Raw genomic sequence first — 18,826 nt, 5'->3', positions numbered from 1 at the left:
CGGAAGCAGACTGTTGCTGCCTGAGCGAGAGTTGCACCAGCAGGTGTGGCAGGCAGCCAGGGCAGTGTGCACGGATATCACTGCGACCCATGGAGAGGCCCTGACGTCACCTATGCTGAAGCGAAAACGCCATTTCAGGCAGCCTCCCGTTTTGCTGGCATTTTCCGCCCACTGGCCCTTGGTGGCTGGCTGTCGCCTGCTCCATCTGCACTGTGACCCGGGCACTCTGTGGGCTGGCTTGCCACGATGCGGTTGCCAGTGGCCTGCCAGTGGCCAGCTCTCCTGCCTGTGCCTCTGTGGCAGTTGGGGGGTGTGTGGTGGGACACGGCTGCTTGTCTGCCCTGCCTCAGACGGTGCCCTTCCTTGCAGGGGCCACAACTGGAACGCCCTTTTCCTGGGCGCCAACGCCCTGGCCGACGTGATGGCCGAGCGCTACTCCACCTCCAAGCAGGAGCTGCTGGGAACGGTGAGCACTGGGGGAGGGGGGGGGGGGCGTCAGGGTTGGCACGGCTGCGGGGCCACTTGGTAGGGCATTTCTTGGGATTCTGTGGCTGGTGTTCCGCCCTGGTCTCACTCGTGACGACATCTGCGCGGACAGCTGGAGTGTGCCAGGTGAAAATGCTGGACCAGTGGTACGTGTGCGCGCTGTCTCTGGGCTGTGCCGGATGGCTGCGGCACGTGTGAACACGCAGCGCTTTCAAGGGAGAGGTCCTGTGTGCTGCGTGCCCTCCAGTTTCGGGGGCAAGTTTTGCACCAGAGGGAGCTTTGTTGAATACGGAAAAGGGTACAGGGGATTGGACAGAGTGAGGCGGGAAAGGAAAAGAAGAGGAGGAAAGGCGCACGGGGAGAAGAAAAAGCAATGAATAAGGAACCTAGGGAAAAAAAAACTGCAGTATTAGGAGAACAGATCTGAGGATCTCAAGGTTATAGAACCTTAACCAATCCAGAGTCAGACAAAAAGTCAAAAGAGCCTTGGTCCCTAGTGCCACATCAGCATGATTCTGCTGCAGTCCAGGAAAGTGATGGAGTTCTGCAGAGTTTCCTCGTAGCAGTGGCACAAGACTTCTTCTCGTTGTTTCGCGTTGGGTTGCATGTTGCGAGCGGTAGCACAAGAGATGGCGTACTTGTTTACACGATTGTAAGTCAACTCGAATGTAGGTCCACCCCCAAAAATTGCATCACTCAAAAAAAAAAAAAAAAAAAAAAAAGAAATGCGAGCGCTGCCTAGAAAATCGTATCACAAAAAGGCTCTTCCATCAACTACCAACACCCCCCATACGGCGGCTCTTCCATCAATGTTCGATGCTCCTACAAGAGTCATGTGCTCTTGGTGCGCGCAGTAGATGTTAAAAAAGAAAAACTTTTGTATAAGCACGTGGAATAGCCATGCGCTGTGGGTTGAGCGACAAACTTTATTTGCAATTATGAGAACACAATAACTGTGAGATGACAACCATCGAAGCTACCGGCAGCGGCCACTGCCGTGTGATAGCAAAACAAACATGGTGGCTGACAGAAGCGGCCGCTTGCAATTTCCTTTTTATTCGCGGGAAGTGTTTTGTTCATCTCTAATAAACGAAATAAGCATTAGCAAATCCCTTGGTCCAATGCCCGGCACTAACGTAGCCACAATCACATCACATTGTCCAGTACACTTCCAGACGCAACGGTGGGAGGTTAGTCGCTCTTAGTTCGGTGTACAAAGGGCACAGATCGGAAACACCAACTTTCAAAGTCGGTACCACCTTTATTGACGCCAGAATGTATGCAATGGTAAATTAACACTCTGCGCTTCGACCATAACCATGGAAGCGAAAGTGCAAGGCTTTCCCCACCTCGTAGCACTCCTGATTTCACGTTTCTCTTGCCGTTATTAGCGGTACACAGTTCGATTTCGATTCTGAGTCGACCCCCCAACATTGGATTGACAAATTTGAAAAAAAAAGGTTGACCTACAATGGTGTAAATACGGTATGTCCTCTTTCATATAGCACAATGCTGAGTCCACCCAGCCTATCTTCAACAAAAGGCTGCGAGTGAAGGCAACACTTGGGCCTAGTCGGTGAAACACAGTCTCAGTTTGTTTTGCTATACCTCGCGGAAACTGGTAACTGCACTGGGGGTCATTGCACTGCTGAGCACGAGGTCGCGGGTTCGATTCCCGGCCGCAGCGGCTGCTTTTCTGATGGAGGCGAAAAGCAAAAACGCCCGTGTGTACGAGATTTCAGCGCACGTCAAAGATCTTTAGGTGGTCCAAATGAATCCGGAGCCCTCCACTGCGGCGCGCCTCATCGCCTGCGTTGCGTTGGCGCGTGAAACCCTACAATCAATCAATCAATGCACTGGGGGTCAGCTTGCCCTTTGGCTGCTCGCATAGGCACGAGCACTGGTGTCGTCCCTGCTGGTGTATTGCACTCTGTGATTTTACGTGCTTCAGGGGGGAATCGAGCACGTCTGTTCTGCAACAAAAGAGGGGATAACTTTGGCCATGTTTGGGCGCTGCGAGGAAAATGTCCAAGAAACCTGGTGGATGGCGCCATGAATGGGCGTGAAATGCCCAGCTTGCTTTGGCAAGGGCTGAGGGGGACCTGGTGGGTGGGCAGGCCAGCAGCAGCAGCAAGCGCAGCGAGTTGCCTATTCCTGGCTGCTTTTCTGAGGCAGGCGAAAAGCCCAAACGGCCGTGTGTCGAGATTTTGATGCACGTTAAAGATGGTCAAAAGTAATCCTCTCGAGCCCTTCACCACGGTGTGTTAAACCCCGCAGTCAAACCAATCAAATCGAGAGCGAGGCGTTCTGGAATTTGTTTCAGCATGTGTATAGGAGGCCCTTTCTGCACATTTTGAGTACTGTGTGAAAGCAAGGCCATGAAGCTTTCAGAGAGCAGAGCCAGCTCTTGTCCCTCAGAGAAGGGCACTACCGGGGCGGCCAACCAACAGGCGGCTCTGCCTCTGCCCTTCAGGAGACGGGGGAGTCGTCAGTGGCCGTGCGCATGGCCCTGGGTGAGAGCCAGGTGGTGGCCGAGACGCGGGAGTTCCTGGAGCGCCACGGGGTCGCCTTGGACGCCTTCAGCAAGCTGGCCACTGAGCGCAGCCGCACCACTATCCTCGTCAAGAACCTGCCGGCCAAGACCGACCCCGGGGAGCTGCGGCAGCTCTTTGGCAAGTGAGTGAGTTGAGGCTGCCACTGGTGCGATGGGACCGTGTACTGTGCGTTCACTTTTCAGAAAGCATGCATCGCACAGGCTAGAGAAAAAAAATACCAGTGATATAGCTCGGCTATCTTGTTATTCTTAGCTTTCCTGGTTGTCTAGGATTACCTTGAATATCATGCTTAGTGCTGCTCCAGTGACACACACGTGGTATACGCATTATGTGACACATGTATATTTATCAAGCATCTCCGGTGCAGCATCACTAATTGCCCCAGAGCTAAGCTGGTTCCACAAACGCACGCCGGTGTTGCTGCGACGCACGAGCCATCGGTTCCACACCCGGCCACCCCTCCCATGATCATCAAGTGGACCGGGCCACCACGTGCGTAACGGAGGTCGGCGAACACGTGAGCGCGTGGGGTGCGTGAGAGACACCAGGGAGCGAGCAATGTTCTGTGCGTCGTGTGACATCACTGCCCTCGCGCATGCGCAGCACGGCTCTTCAGGAGCCACGCGAAACTGCTCTACTTTGGTCAGTGTAGCTCATGCTGCAAAAGATAGAATCAGCTATCGGGCGCTCCTTGCTTTCCTCTAACTTTGACACTCAAAGGGGAAAAATAGGCCACCTGCAGTTCGTGCTTTTCGTTTGTACTCACTTGATAACCACAACTGCCCTTGCTTGAGGGCGGCAGACGAGGGCAGTATGGAGGGGCTTTAACTTAAGGCACCTCGCAAGATGGCGAGTTTCCTCCCCCTCCTCCTCCCCCCCCCTCCCTCATGTGCGGTAAGTTATTTCTGCTAGAACATTGTGCAGATAAGCAACCAACCTTTCCCTTCTTGAACATCTCTGGAGGTGACCAACTGCGAAGTTGGAGGTTTCCGATACCTGTACGTTGTGGTTATCTGATAAACAACCGCCATCAGCATTGCAAACACAAGATGGGGTGAAAAAAAAATCTGCTTGCGTTGTTATCACAATGTTCTGCGGCATCCATTCATAGATGCTAAGAACCGCAGCAGTGGTCCTTCAAAACACAAACACAAAGGAAGTTAAAGCCGTACTCGGGGTTTGTAAGACCTTGCAGCAGCAGCTGATGTGGGAAAAAGGATTTAGGAAAGGGACCGTTAAAAAACTGTGCCGATGTTCTTAAGAGGCGTTCATTTGGGTGGTGATAAGGGAAGAATGACGCAAAGCTAGGTTGCGATGGGGTTGGATTCGTGCATGTTTTGCTTATAGCGTGATGCCGGTTATAGCACGGATTTTCGCCGCTCCCGTGACATCCCGTATTTACTCGCATAACGCACCCCCTCCGCACTTTTGTTCTTGAGAATTTACTTTCCGATCACCTTGCATAAGAAAATACAGCAGGAATATGTTTTTATCTCAGCATAGTTGTTCATGCCACAAACGATCGCAGTAACTTGATATCATGCCACAGTACGAGCATAAACGCTAAAAAATGAATTATAACAAAAATAAATTTCTACAGTACCCGGTGACATGAGCGCCAATGCCGTGGCTCACAATTTAAAAATTAGGCGCTTGCAAAGCGCCACCTGCTCAACACAAAAAAAAACATTCAAACGATGCGGCGTGCAAACAAAGCACCAAGCGTACTCTGCACTCCTTCCCTGCTTTGTGCTATTCTGGCGACATGTGAACAAAGCCCAAAACGTGCTCAGCACTTCTTTCCTGCTCTGTGCTGTTCCGTGGACCGCAACTTCGCCATTACGGCGCATGGTTTTGTTTAGCTGTGTCCTACCTTTTTTTGTGCGCCTGGTGCGCGGCGTGCGATGAGCCAGTACATGAGCTACAGAACCGGTTTTAAAGGGACCCTGCAACACTCTTCGTGCAGTGCAAGTAAACTTGCGTGACGTTTAGATTAGACTTCCAGGAACACCCGAGCCAAATATTACACATGCACGTGAAGAGGTGAGCGCACAAATGGCCGTGAAAGACGCGGAAAAACCAACCGCTCTTTCTTCAATTCTCCTCATTATGCACCCCTGGCATGGCCTCTGCGACGTCATTCGGGCCATGGCTGTCCTGGCTGTCCTATTGGCTGTCGCCGGTCAACTTCGCGGCTAAATTCTGACATTTCCTGTGACGATCAGCCGTCGTCGGCGCTGTGTATGAACCTCTTCTATGTCTGAACCTGTCCACATGCTTTTGGTGCTTCTTTTATTTTGAGTGCGCGCGGAGTTTGAGTGACGAACTAAATATTCCACTTTCATTGAGCCCACTCGACAACAAATGTTTAATGCTCCAAAAACGCCCTACCAGCCTGAGCGCTTGCTTGTGAGCAGGCCGCCATGCCTGCTTTTTTGTAGCACCAGACCGGAAATAGACCCGTCTACGTTGCGGGGAAAAGGACGAAACTCCCCGGCCTGTGACATATCGAAGGCCGCCGAACAGAACGCCGCGCGCCGCCCCCCTCTCCGGGAGAGAGCGCGCAGCTTTCATCGTGTTGTCCGCGGTTGAGTTGAGAGGGAACATTTATGCACGATTTTTCATCGCACGTAGTTTCGGTGATAGTGAACGGATTTTCATATATTCTTGCGGGAGGAGATTGCTGGGACAATAGACTTAGGTAACCCCCAAATACATTCCGAGTAGTCGATGGTAAGTGTTGCAGGATCCCTTTAAACTGAAGGTGGTGCAGCAGGCGTTGATGCAGGAAACCGCGAGTCTGGGCGGCACTTCTGTGGTGACCCAGTGTGTGTACGCTGCTGGCGATAGACAAGGTCTTGCCATGGGTTTTTTGGGCACAAAGAAATCCCGTTGTGGGAAAAAAAGTTTTGGAGTGGCGTGACGGCACAAAAAATGGTGCCCTGTGGGCTGACGACAACTGTGAAGCGCCAAGCAACTTCATCGAGCACAGCTCCGTGGCGAGTAGGGGGACGATGGCAAGTAGGGGGCCACCGGTATGCTGTGAACAACAAAGAAGTTTTGTCACATAATTGCCTGCGTGTTTTTTATAGAGAAAGGTAGGGCTTTGACAGCGCTTCTGTCAGCATCTTTATGGTACGAAATTTCGGCTTTCAAAAATCTCTTGCAACTTTTTCCCGCATAACGAACACTCCCCCTGAATTCATGGCTAATTTTCTGAAAAAAAAAAAAAGTCGGTTCATTACGCGAGTAATTATGGTACGTTATAAGCAGTCCATGCTGTAGTAGTTTTTATATCTACAGTCAAACCCGGTTATATCGAACTCGCAGAAAAGCACCTAGCAGTTCGATATAGCGGTTATTTCGATATAAGCAAGCCATAGAATTGGACGTTGTAAAAGCACACAGCATTTATAAAAACACTTTATTGATGAAGCTGCCTTACTTTCGCATTAAACAGATGTGTACCTTCTGCTTGAACAACCTTGCTGCCCGAGGCAGTGTGCACTTCTGCACATTGTGCGAAGAGTCGGAGCAGCTGAGGCCGCAAACTTCAGAGGTTGTGGGAAAAGTATTGTCATCACGTCCTTCGTTGCTCCAACATTCACTTGCACTCAGTACATTTCGTCAATGTAGCCTTCCAAACACTCTCCCGTGGCCGTGACACCGTCTTCCATACTCACAAACTCGCCGACCAAATTCCGACAGCCCACTCCACGCTTCAGCAACACCAGCGCTGGCTTCGCTGTACTGCTCGGGATTTTAAAAGACATAACCAGCACGCACAGGTGAAAATTTCTCGTTTTCCTGGAGGCCGGAAAATGAAAATTTCCACTTATGGGGAGTTGCACCGAGGATATTGTTGTGCTCTAATAGGAGCATAGCTGCATTAAACTTGATGCCTTGAGGGAAGGTGGTGTGGATGGGGTGACTACCATACTTTCCGGTGTATAGGTCGCGTTTTTTTTCTGAAATTTTTGTTGGTGCGTCTTACGTACGAGTGCGACTTATGTATGGAATAAATTTAGTACATGGCGGCCGTGTGTGGCCTGCACTCGAAAAGGTGCCTCTGTGCTGCGTGAGGTCAGCGCGTGTTGAGACACAGCTCTGTGGTCTAAACGAATGAATTATTTGTTGGCGGGTCGGAGGAAGAAGGCTTCGATGGTTTTGCCTAAACACCGTCTGTAAGTACATGCCTTCTGTGTGTATCGTTAAACCATTTTTGAGAAGTTAGTTCTGTCTAGACTTTGGACGGTAGCTGCACGTGTCTAGCACTGCTTACCGGGGATGCATTCATAGGCGGCCGCCGCCACAACCATGTACTTTTGCTGCACTTTCTAACGAACTAATCCTCTATGAGTTTACGTGATTAACAAGTGCGTTTTGTATGTTGGTGCGTCTTATACGCCGGTGTGTCTTATACGCCAGTGCGACTTATATGTTTTTTTTTACACTGGAGTTTTGAGTGGGGTTCAACTTATACAAAAGTGTGACTTATAGACAGGAAAATACAGTATATTGGGTGGTAAGGTATCGAGTGGTAATGGTTTAGACGGCACGGGCTTCTCAGCCATTGGGTGGCCCCGTGACTTCGGTAAAGTGCAGCACGCTCCTTGAGGTTCCAAGGAAGGACGTAGAGGGAAGGCAGGAAAGTTAGCCTGGCTAGAGCCTAGTTTGCTGTCCTGCATGCGGGAAAGGGAAAATAGGCACAAAAGAGAATGGAGGACAGTTGGAGCAGGCAGGTATGCCCAACGCTGAAGCACCAAACGTTCAAGTTCAGTGATTGGCTCTGGAGTCGTTCACTTTATGGTCTCACATCTGCGCACTAAATCGGAGGAGGACAGTGTACCGAAAATGTCAAGTTGAAGGCAGCATGGCCGAGTAGAAGCCCAGTACGCGCTGCGTGCTGCGTGTGGTCCTTCAGCACCCTCCCCGTTGCGGGGCTCATCCAAACCATGTGACTTTGCACTGGAAGTTTGAACACGATTTACAATAACATGCCCGGTGGTTGCGATGCGCTGTTGTGCGATAACAGCAGAGGAGCGTGCGCCGCCGTGCATTCGCTGATCACGCAATCACTACCTGAGACGCAGCAGCTATGTGCTGCGGCCGAGAAGACTGCAGTTCACGCTGCGCACAAATTATTACGTTGAGTACAGTGTTCAGGAAACTTAATTAGGTCACCTTTGTCATAACATTTAGCTGGGGCACATTAAACCAATAAATATAGCATCAGCATGCAGTTTATTTCATCCGGAATTCAACAGTATAATGTTCATCAAAATCCTTACAGAAATATCCTGATAATGTCTGCAAGGCTAGACATACATGCAAAAAAAGAAGAAAAAAAAGAAAACAAAGTTGGTAAAATCGTACTTGAAGTTTACCACAAGTGACAATTTTGTATTTTGAGCATGAGAAAAAAATGAAACACTTTAGAATGTAGCTTGATTTTCGCTCAACCGGAGCCTACCATGTTCGCTGAAAGTAGTTGATGGGAAAATTACGAAATCCTCTGTATAGGGACGGCTGAGACACTGAACAAAAGCAGTGCCAGGAAGTCAGTTCAAGTTTTATGCTGTTGGCAGCGCGCCGTTACTCGTTGACGACCAAGCCTGAAGTGCCGACCATGCACCACAGCTGTATACGCCTATTTTTTTACGTTACTGTTTCATTTTTATAAGCGAATTGGGTGCAGGTGATTGGCAATGAGTTGCAACGAAAGGGTTGGTGAGGGGGGGTGCACCACACTGTTTTTTGAAGTGCACGCACTTGTCTAGGTGGGATAACTACGTTTTCGATTTAATCTCCCCGTATACCGCGTCACCACTGCATTGTGCACAGTACAAATGCAGGGAACGGGGGTCTCGAGAAGGGGCTCCAGTTGTGAACAGAACAGGTGTTGCACTGTGCCAAAGACTGCACATTGGCGCCATCTTGCAGGGTTGACCTGCAATGCCGGTTTGCTGTGAATGACTTGCGCGCATTGAGTAGCCAGCGTTGCGGTCCCGACTTTAATAAAATGCAGCAGGTCCTCTTGATGGCATCGCTGTTGCTGTGGTTTCTTGGGAACCTTGCTCATGTGTTAGCCGTTACCTGAGCTTTCTTATGGGGGTTATATCATAGCACAAACCTACCCAAAGCATAGCAGCCAAGACGGACCTGCAATGTTTTAAAACTATGGTGTAAAAAAAAAAGCGATAACGGGATTTGAGCACAAGTTAGGATGTTTGCTTCGCAGGAGCGGAACTACTACACTACTAGACCAAGAGGTTCTGAGCGAATAAACTGAGGGCCATATGCACGTGGACACAGCTTCAAACATGCCCCTAGGTGGCACCATGCGTTGCTTGGCTGTGCTGCCTAGAAAACGCCAATACGCCTCCCCTGCCCTGCAGGTTCGGCCTGCTGAGTCGCGTGGTGCTTCCCCCGTGGGGGGTGACAGCCCTGGTCGAGTTCCAGGAGCCCACCGAGGCACGGGCCGCCTTCCGCCACCTGGCCTACTCCCGGGTGGGTGCTTCTCTGCGCATTGCTCCCTGGGGACGAGCCCGGCAGGGTCGCCTGCCCGGCCTCACGGGAGCTCCCATCTGGCTCGGTTCCAACTCGGTTCATTGGTTGCAGTTCCGGCACGTTCCCCTGTACCTGGAGTGGGCGCCCACGGGTGTGTTCACGGCCAAGAAGGTGGAGCAGCAGGACCGGCCCGAGGAGGACACGGTCGAGCCAGAGGACGAGGTTGGTGGGCGCTGCCAGAGGCGGATGTCGAACATGGCCGCGTTGTAGTAGGGTGCTTTAGAATGCTTCAGGAGTTGCTTCTGGTGGAAGGCGGTAGACATTCCATGTTTCATCTTTGCCAAGATCTCAACTCGGGTGCACAGCCGCTTATTTCATTAGGGGAAGAATGTCAGGCTTGCTAGAGTTGGGGGGCAGCACATTTCGGCTACCTAAGTCTGTCCGCTACCTCATGTTCCTGCGGAAAATATGTAGAAATTGAATTGGTTTAGGTAGCCTTTATTTAGATGCGGGAGGCCACATGGCCGTAGTTGGCGAAGGAACTGTGCCAATCAGTCAGTCACAGTTCAGACTAACCTTGGGACGGGGAGTGTAGACCCCATCTCGCACTACCCTTGCCAGGCCTCTCTTAATTAAGAAAGCGCCTAGACACTGTAGGGAATGAGGGTCTTCATCAGGGGGAAAGCGAGGGGACGAGCTATGGGGCGGAGCACAGAGCAAAGGATCCCGAGAAGATGCGAAAGCTGCACAGTGCCACGCTAGGTGTTTGAGGTCTGAGGAAACATTTTGGCCACAGTGCAGTGAGGCTGAAGGGTAGCTGTAAGTGCAGCATGAGCATGAGAAGTCTTGTTAACCCTTTTGCTGTCGCTGACGTACCGGTACGTTTTTGCATTTCCCCTCTGCAGTGTCACTGACATACCAGTACATTCTCCATTGTCCGTTCAAAAATTCGTGCCATAGCGCAAAGCTGGTGTGCCTGGACTGTTCGACAGTCCAGGCCATCTGTTGAATCTTTCTAGTAGCTCGTATTTTCACTTGCGAGCTCTCTTACATCACTATATTGAGGAGTGCAGAGCTACCGCGCCCACGGAGCAAGATAAACAGGAGCGCCGACTTCCCTCTGTCCAGCGGGCCCTTAGTGTCCTTCACTCGCAGAGCATAATGTAGATGGCACAGCTAATGGGAGGCCGGCTAAGCGGCCGGCATTGCTCATGCGCCGGCGGGCGCGTTGGCGGAACGCATTCCGTCGGCGTTTGTCGTCTGCTTCGTCGACGGTAGTTTTGGGCACGGAGTGCTTTGGGCCTGCGTTGGCGCCGCTTCGCGTTCATTGCACTCCTCCTTCGCACGGCCTGATTAACTTGTTCGACAGCACCTTCCGGGTAACCCGGACCCGAAGGAATTGAGTGGCCGTACGGCAAAGATACGTTAAGGATTGGTTTGCATGGCGGGAAAACAAAATGTAGAGACCACATATAGACATATGGCTGCTATACAAACACTACCTTTTGCACATTGCTTGCCGAAAATGTGACTGTTTTGTAAATTTGTGAATACCAATTTGGCTGTGTTTTAACAGGTTTTACAAAAGGCAAAAGGAGCAACTGGTTCTGATCAATAGCGATTATAAAAGTTCCCCCAGCTTTCTCACAGTTCTCCAACTTGCGTCCAAAACAGAGTGTGCCTAGAACACAGACCGGGACTCACACGCTCATCAGAAAAGAACAGAAATGCGATAACATCACCCGCGACTGCCCGCGACGTAGCAATCTGCTCAAGATCAGGCCCTGACAGTGCGGTCTTTTCATAAGCCTTCGTTTCGCGATATTTGAATTCTTCCGGACCCTATATCTCTGTGGTGATGACTTGCTGAAAGAAAAGGTTTAACGAGCCGGTTGTTGTGCTGGTCAGCCGCTTAAAAAAAAAAAAAAATGCCCGGAAACCTGGTAGGCCCAAAATTGCAGCCATACAAATCACAGCATTTTATTTGGAGTCCACGGTGTTATCGACGAGATAACACGACCGTAGAGCGGCAGTGAACATTGGGCGGTAAGTTGTGGCATTAGTTGCAATGAAGATTGCGTTTGATATTCTTGGGTTCCTTATCAAGCTGACAGTGTTTTTGTATATTTGATACAACAGGGCAGCCGTCCAATTCAGTCATTGGCACAGAAATGTGCATCATTGTCGTTTGCCGATGGAGACTACGGGCGACCGTTATAAGCGTTGTTCATGCGCAGAAGCAGCATGAATAATTGAGCATGCGGCCGGAGAGTGGGCTAACAACAGAGGGTAATTTTAGCGCTGCATCGATTTGTCGTAAGCAGAATCACACTAGACTGTCGTTCCATATTACTCTTGCTCATTCTTTGGTGCTTCTAAAGTCGTCGTTGTTCAGTTACGTCTTACATCTGCTGGGTTAGTATAATATTTTTAGCGGGTCTTCATAATGTCAGAATAAACGCTCCCTGATAGGGAATAAGTGATCGCCATGTATGCGGTGGCGTGCGATTATCTGCGCCGTCTATTGCGGCTGCGCGCGGGTGTCTAAATTCCGCGCGTGCACGCATGCCTCCTGCATAGTAGGACAGGCATAAGACAGACGTCGCTGCGAAAGAAAAGACGCCTCTGGGGAGAGCGAAGAGCCATGTACAGAGGCACAGAGACGAGGGGGCGAACAAAGGAGGAAGAGAGCAAAGGGAAAGCTGTGTGGCCGGCGGCACGGGGACATCATCAGCCCAAGCAACTGATTTTTTCGGGGCCACAGTCGGCGCTCCTTGAACCAGTGGGAGGCCTGGCCCGGGTGCAAGATGGGGTGAAATCAGTGGCGGAGTAGGCGGCATTATGAGCAGCCTTATTGCCCGCTCCCGTGGTCATGGCCCGGGATCGAGGCGACCTCCACTCCCTTCCAGCCCAGTAGTTTTGCCATGGCTGGGGTGTGATAAACGGTAGGGTGATCGTAATCAGAGTAAGCCCTATTGCGTTCACTGATGGAGTCAGTGGGGAGGTGGGCTGTGCCTGCTGGGAGTGCACGAACCATGCAAGTCCTGTGATCCAGGGCTTCTAGGGGACCGAGGAGCTCAGCTTGGAGAGGGCAGGGGTGGCCGTTGTAGTAGTCCCGCTGAGATCATGGTGTTCTTCGCAGTGCCATGCCAAGCCAATGCAGTTGTCTTGTAGGCTGGCGCTTAAATATGCCAGCTTCATTTGGCAGTCTATTGACGGAGAGCGTGCTGGCAGGGAACGATGCTAGCTCGAGGAATAGCAGATCATTGTGAAGAAACCAGGGTTCTTTGGCCCAAGCGGTGGAAGCGGAGATGGCCTAGGTCCGATTGGGGGCGTTTGAGAGTCCCGGGCAGTAATAGCACACACGCGGTGTAGACGTCGTAGTTACTTGTGAGTTACTTTGTGAGGCGGGCACAGATCGTATGCAGGGGTGCCACAGAGAATTCCACCGGGGTCAACTGCTCGTGTGAACAAGATGCAAGCAGCCTGACTAGCTCCGCCATGCTTGCTGGACATTATAAAGGCCAGATGAAACACTGGTTGCTGTTGCGTCTGTGTTGAGTGTCCTCTGTTGAGTGTTCAGTGGATAGCTAGAGAGGATCCTGGCAAACTTTCCCGGGAGACGGCAAAGCATGACAATCTCCAGCCCAGCTGACAATAGAACGAGCGGAGCTTTCAAAGATAATCAATAAGTGTAAGACAGCTGGAATACGGTTGAGAGGATCGAGCATGCTGTAAAGAACAGAGGCAGCCTGGAAGCAGTGAAGAGGCGTCTTGGCGTGGGGAAAAATCAGATGTATGCTCTTAAAGACAAGCAAGGCAGTGTCATTACAAATAGGGATAACATAGTCACAGCGGCCGAGGAGTTCTATAGGGACCTGTACAGTAGCCACGATGTCCAGGATAATACCAAACGAGGAAGTAGTTCAGAGGAGACAGACATCCCACCAGCAACGACAGAAAAAGTAAGGAAGGCCTTGAAAGAAATGCAAGGGGGCAAAGCACCTGGTGGGGATACAATAACAGCAGACCTCTCGAAGGATGGTGGGCAAATTGTACTTCAAAAACTGGCAAACCTGTACACGCAATGCCTAATGACTGCGAGCGTACCAGAATCTTGTAAGAATGCAAACATTATCGTAATCCATAAGAAAGGTGACATTAAGAACTGGAACAATTACAGGCCAATCAGCTTGCTGTCAGTCATCGACAAGGTACTTACCAAGGTAATCGCTAACAATCAACAATGGACCATTATCACACGATCAATCAGGTGACAGAGAAGTGCGCGGAGTATACTCAACCCCTATGTCTATAGCCTTCATAGATTATGAGAAAGCATTTCACTCGGTCGAAACCGCAGCAGTCATTCAGGCATTATGGAATTAGTGTGTAGACGAGCATTGCGTTGGAATACCAGAGGATATCTACAATAGGTCTACAGCTGCTATCGTCTTCCATAAGGAGAGCAGTAAAATACCTACAAGGAAGGGCGTCAGACAGGGAGACACATTCTCTCCAATGTTATTCACAGCATGTTTACAGCGCACTGTTGCACCAGGTAACAAGGATTGCGTCTGAGAGGCCATTGTTTCGTCACATTCTATGACTTTGCCAGACAGAGCCTTGGTATCTTGCAGGGTGGCAATGAACTCTTTGAGTGTCGTTAGGGTGGATAGGGAGATTAAAAGGGCCATGCAGGCAATATACGCGCAGGTTTGTTTTATTCGAAAGATTTGGTGTGTTATAGTGCCACCAGCTCCTGTCCAGCAGCAATCAATGCTTTATTCACTGAGAAGTTAGTCTTCCAAATCAAGTTAAAATTTTTATTCTCCCGCCAAATTGTGTTTCGTGAAGTTTGCGATGACGTAACAAGGACCTTAGTGTCAGTCCTCCTAGATGGTGCTACCATTCTGTGTGGGGCTGCTATCCACCTTCGCTTTATTTCTGACCGCATTCGCACCTGGTTTGTTTTTGCTACCGTAGGTAGTAATCGTTTTGTGAAACATGCTTGACAAACAGGGTCACGTCAGACAGTGTCGCTTATGCTAATCGGCCAGTGTCGTGTGAGACAACCCCAAAGCTCCGGACTGCAGTGCAGCCGTAACTAGCATGGTGTGCGCAGCACCAACAGCAGTACGCAGTGGTACTTCTATTGTGCGTGTAACTTCGTAACTTCCATTGTTTACCCCACCATTCTTGCTGCTATAAAATGAATATGCAGTGCATTTCAGTGAAAATAGCTCGTTCTGCAAGCTTATAAGCCCTGCCTAACCTGCGTTTGCTTTTGCTGGCCTAAGTGGCTGCAGCAGACTCCTCCCAGTCCCAGTTTCTATGTATAGCCGAGGAAAGGCTTCCTGTGCCCCTGTGATTTGACCATTCTGCCGCAGCCTATCTCGGGCATGGTAGCTTGGGCTAGAGCCACTAGATGAGGTTTCAGTACATCAGCACTCTTTTCTGTCATTGTTCTATGCCGCCGACAGCAGCCATTGGTCGAACCGTGCCACGCGATATTCGTTTACCTCGGAAGACCCATGGGCGCTGACATTTTGGTGCCTCTGTGTTGTTGTGTGCACGCTCTTCGATAAGTCGTGATTTTCGGAGCGCAGTGCGGCTGTATGACACGTTCGGAGTGAGTTTTTAAGCCGCCAGACTGAGTAGCGATGCCATGCTGCCCTGTACTACTGGGTTGTTTCGACTGGCGGGAAGGGGGAAAACGCCTGCATGGCTTCCCACTGGGAAATAACGACAGTGGCCTAGCGTAACTTACAGCCACTTAAAAATCGTAGCTTAGTTAGTGGCTCTAGCGCAACCTAGAGCCACTAAATGAGCTACGCTGGCGTAACCGAGCCTGACCTCATCACACCGGCGCGCTCTCTGAATCTTTGAAAAGTAAACACCGCTGCCATGGTTGCCAAGCGGCGCCTGGACCAATTCCGCCCGTCACAACAGCTGCAATAGGGCGCATGAAGCCGGCCACCCTCGTGTCAGGCACCAAAATGGCTGCTGCCGTTCATCAGTGGCATTACTGTTACGCGTAGCTTATTTAGTGGCTTTCGCTTGGGCTGTCATGCGGACGCGAAGAGGGCGCCCAGCGTTGTCCGGAGGGGGCTCAGTGCCACCACATGACCGGTGCATGGCGTGTGCGACCCTCTTTGCACGCTGTGTTCTGTCGGGTGTTCCCCCGATGGTAAAGGCTGTTGTCTGCCTGCCGCCCAGGAGGAGCCTCCGGAGCCGGACACGACCCTGTTTGTCAAGAACCTCAGCTTTGCCACCAGCGAGCAGGCGCTGTGCCAGGTACGTATGCCTCCCTGCTGGGGCATCAAGTGTGTGCTTGCCGAGCCCGAGACCCGAGGTCTAACCTGTCGTTTGGGGCTAACAGTGAAAAGCATGCAGTTTCTCGCTTCTCCCAGTTTCCAATGGCATGAACTTTTGGGGAAGGAGAGTGTTTATGTTGTAGTTACTGGAATCTGGGTTGGCCCCAATAGAGCTGCACCCTGAAATTCAGAAGGCCGGAAAATTTCTAAAAAAATTTCCTCGAATTCAAGCTGAAGAAAATTGGCAGGGACAACGGCAGCTACAGATATGCCGTAAACTGCTCGGGTTCACTCAACATCGTCATCGACGGTGGCTTTGTTGTTACTGTTTACCTTTAGCTGTCACCCTTGCAGAATGCGTGGAATGTTTGATACTGCCAAGTGCACTTGCAACGCTGTGCTTTCCGAACCAACGTGTGGTAAAGCTTTCCGCGACGGCATCCTAGGCTCATCCCAAGACACGAACGTTTTGTTCATCGGTGCCAAGTTTTCACCTTGTCTGGAGGTTTCCTTGCTCCTTTGCATGGCTTTTTCTGTTGAAAGGAAGGGGTGTGTTTAATGCAGGTAAAGGGCTGCTGAAGTGGTTTTAAGGTTTGGTGAAAAATTTGTGCTTTTCGATTAATGCGTCGGTTAGTTTATGCCTGTAACTTTTTGTGTTTGCATTTCTTGCTTGGGGCTGCAGTATATCGTGGTTGCGTTGCTCCACTGCTTACTCCCGTAACGGCAGAAGAGCAGGAAACCGATGGGCACTGAGCGGCAGTGATGTCGTATTTGGCAGACGGCCTCTGCTTCGCTGCTCCCCAGTTTTCTCGGCGAGGTTACAAATTGAGCAGAGGTGCAATCTCACCTTCTCTGTTGTCCTCTGTTGGCTCCACGTGGATTTGTTCCACCACAGTGCTACTGAATTTTTAAGCAACTCCTGAAACGAATGTTGGATCGCAGTGGGTGCTCAGCGAGCAGGTGTACTGCCCGAGCACTGTGCTAGTGGGCAAATTGTGACAGGCTGGAAACAGTGAAGGACCTGCCTCAAGCTCGTGCTCCGTTGTTAGGGGGCCGTCAAACAGGGGAGTGCGGGTTTGCCCCTTTTTGCGATCAGCACTGTGGGCTACAACAACAGCCCAGCTGGATTTGTAAACTTTGTGGCTTGTTTGCCCGGGGAAGCTCGAAAAGCGCAGCAGCTGAAACAGCAGCTGCAACTTGTCGCCGCTCGCCTTTATGAAGTTTACGATGGAAACAGTTACACGAGGGTGAAAAATTGTGCTGGGTACTTTTGTCGGTGCTGCTAGTGCGATCAGACACCTGCTGCAATGCTGACGGCTCACGGAGGAACTGGTGAGTGACCCTGCACCAGCACCTGGCCACGGGGCAGCTGCCTGTGCGCATGTGTCAATGTGTCATTGCAGGACAGTTGTGGCCCTTCGTCGGAACGCGGCACGTTCGAGATTGGGTGGCGAAAAATGTGGCTAGGGATCCTCGCTGGTAGCGGTGCTAAGCCTCGCCCTGCACTGGGGAAGCTGGCCAGCGAGACCCTGTTGGGAAGGTCGGGAAGAAAGGGTTGGGTGGGCCCTTTGTTGCTTGTATCTGAGCACGAAGGGCACAAGCTGTTCAGGCCCAGTGCAGCGCATCGGCCCCCGCCAATCGGAGCAGCCAGACACTGCTCTGCTCCTCGTGCCCTTGGGCAGGGGTCATTGTTTTTGTGGGAAAAAAGCGGTGTGCGTGTATTTACACATAAACATGTTTTTCAAATGCAGCTCCAAAAAAACTGGACATCTTTTCTGCCAAAAGCAGTTTTTTTTTTTTTTTTTCCTCATGTTTTGGTACCGTATTTTCCGGTCTATAAGTCGCACCTTTGTATAAGTCGCACCCCACTTAAAATGACAGTTTTTTTGAAAAAAAACATATATAAGTCGCACCGGTGTATAAGACGCACCGGTATACAAGACGCAATTGATAATTAGGTAAACGCATAGTGAATCGTATCGTTAGAAAGTGAGGCAAAAGTACATGGTTGCGGCGGCGGCCTATGAAAGTCTAGACAGAGCTTCTCAAAAACGGTTTATTGATACACACAGATGTCATGTACTTACAGACGGCATTTAGGCAAAACCATCGAAGTCTTTCTTCGAATCGCTAACAAATAAACAATTCAGCAACTTCAAGTGGGTGTTCCGTTGGCGCATCGCTGTCTTCCTCCGACTCACTGATGTCTTCTTCGCCAACATCGTGTCACCACTCGCGGACCGGATTACTCCGGCCTTTAACAACCCAGCTACAACTGTTTTTGTAGAAATGGAGTCCCAAGAGTCGGAGTCCCATTCGGTCACCTTTCCTAACATCGCGCGTCTCTTGCGTGCTGTCGTTGCTGTCGTAAATCAGCGCAACAAAGGTGTCATGGAGGATGGTAGTGACGCGAACGGAAGCGGCCCGAAAATCGAAACTTATCAACAAGCTGTCATTTTAAAAATTAGCAGCATATTTACCTCCTTCAGAGTAACTCTCTGTAATAATTTATAAGCTGCATTTTGTTTTTGCAACCCAGTTTTATATTACTCTGAATTTATTCTGAACTGTAGGTACTGCGCGTGACTGAAAGTGGCGCGCGGTTGTCGCAGGTCGTATCATTGTTTTTGACTAGAAAAAGCTGCAAGTTCTTTGGTTTAACGTCCCGAAGTGACTTATGGGCTACGAGCAACGCTGTAGCAGTGGGCTTCGGATTCATTATGCCATAGAGCTGTGTCTCTACGTGCGCTGGCCACGTGCGGCTGCCGCGAACCGGATTTATTCTATACATAAGTCGCACCGGTGGATAAGACGCACCAACGAAAATTTCAGAAAAAAACCGCGACTTATACACCGGAAAATACGGTACCCACTTTTCTCACAGTGCCATTTGACGCAGCACTATACGCTGTTTGCCCATGTTTTGAAGTCACGCCTAGTGGCGAAAAAGGCACCAAA

General features: G+C 50.6%; 1 protein-coding gene across 2 annotated transcripts in view; it reads left to right on the top strand.

Annotated features, from left to right (window-relative positions):
* The window catches only part of LOC144165201 (putative RNA-binding protein 19), a 97,170-nt gene that overhangs the window by 38,330 nt on the left and 40,014 nt on the right, over window positions 1-18,826 (top strand). For both annotated transcript variants that reach the window (XM_077695321.1, XM_077695320.1), the window contains exons 17-21: window positions 370-466; window positions 2,960-3,162; window positions 9,440-9,551; window positions 9,663-9,773; window positions 15,771-15,848. In XM_077695321.1, the coding sequence (XP_077551447.1) occupies window positions 370-466; window positions 2,960-3,162; window positions 9,440-9,551; window positions 9,663-9,773; window positions 15,771-15,848 (601 nt within the window). The remainder of the gene's footprint in view (window positions 1-369; window positions 467-2,959; window positions 3,163-9,439; window positions 9,552-9,662; window positions 9,774-15,770; window positions 15,849-18,826) is intronic.

This window comes from Haemaphysalis longicornis, unplaced genomic scaffold (genome assembly GCF_048455015.1).
Source record: "Haemaphysalis longicornis isolate Haplotype H1 unplaced genomic scaffold, Haemaphysalis longicornis Haplotype H1 scaffold_14, whole genome shotgun sequence".
NCBI classification, from domain to species: domain Eukaryota; kingdom Metazoa; phylum Arthropoda; class Arachnida; order Ixodida; family Ixodidae; genus Haemaphysalis; species Haemaphysalis longicornis.
This window is presented reverse-complemented; position numbering and strand designations above follow the sequence as displayed.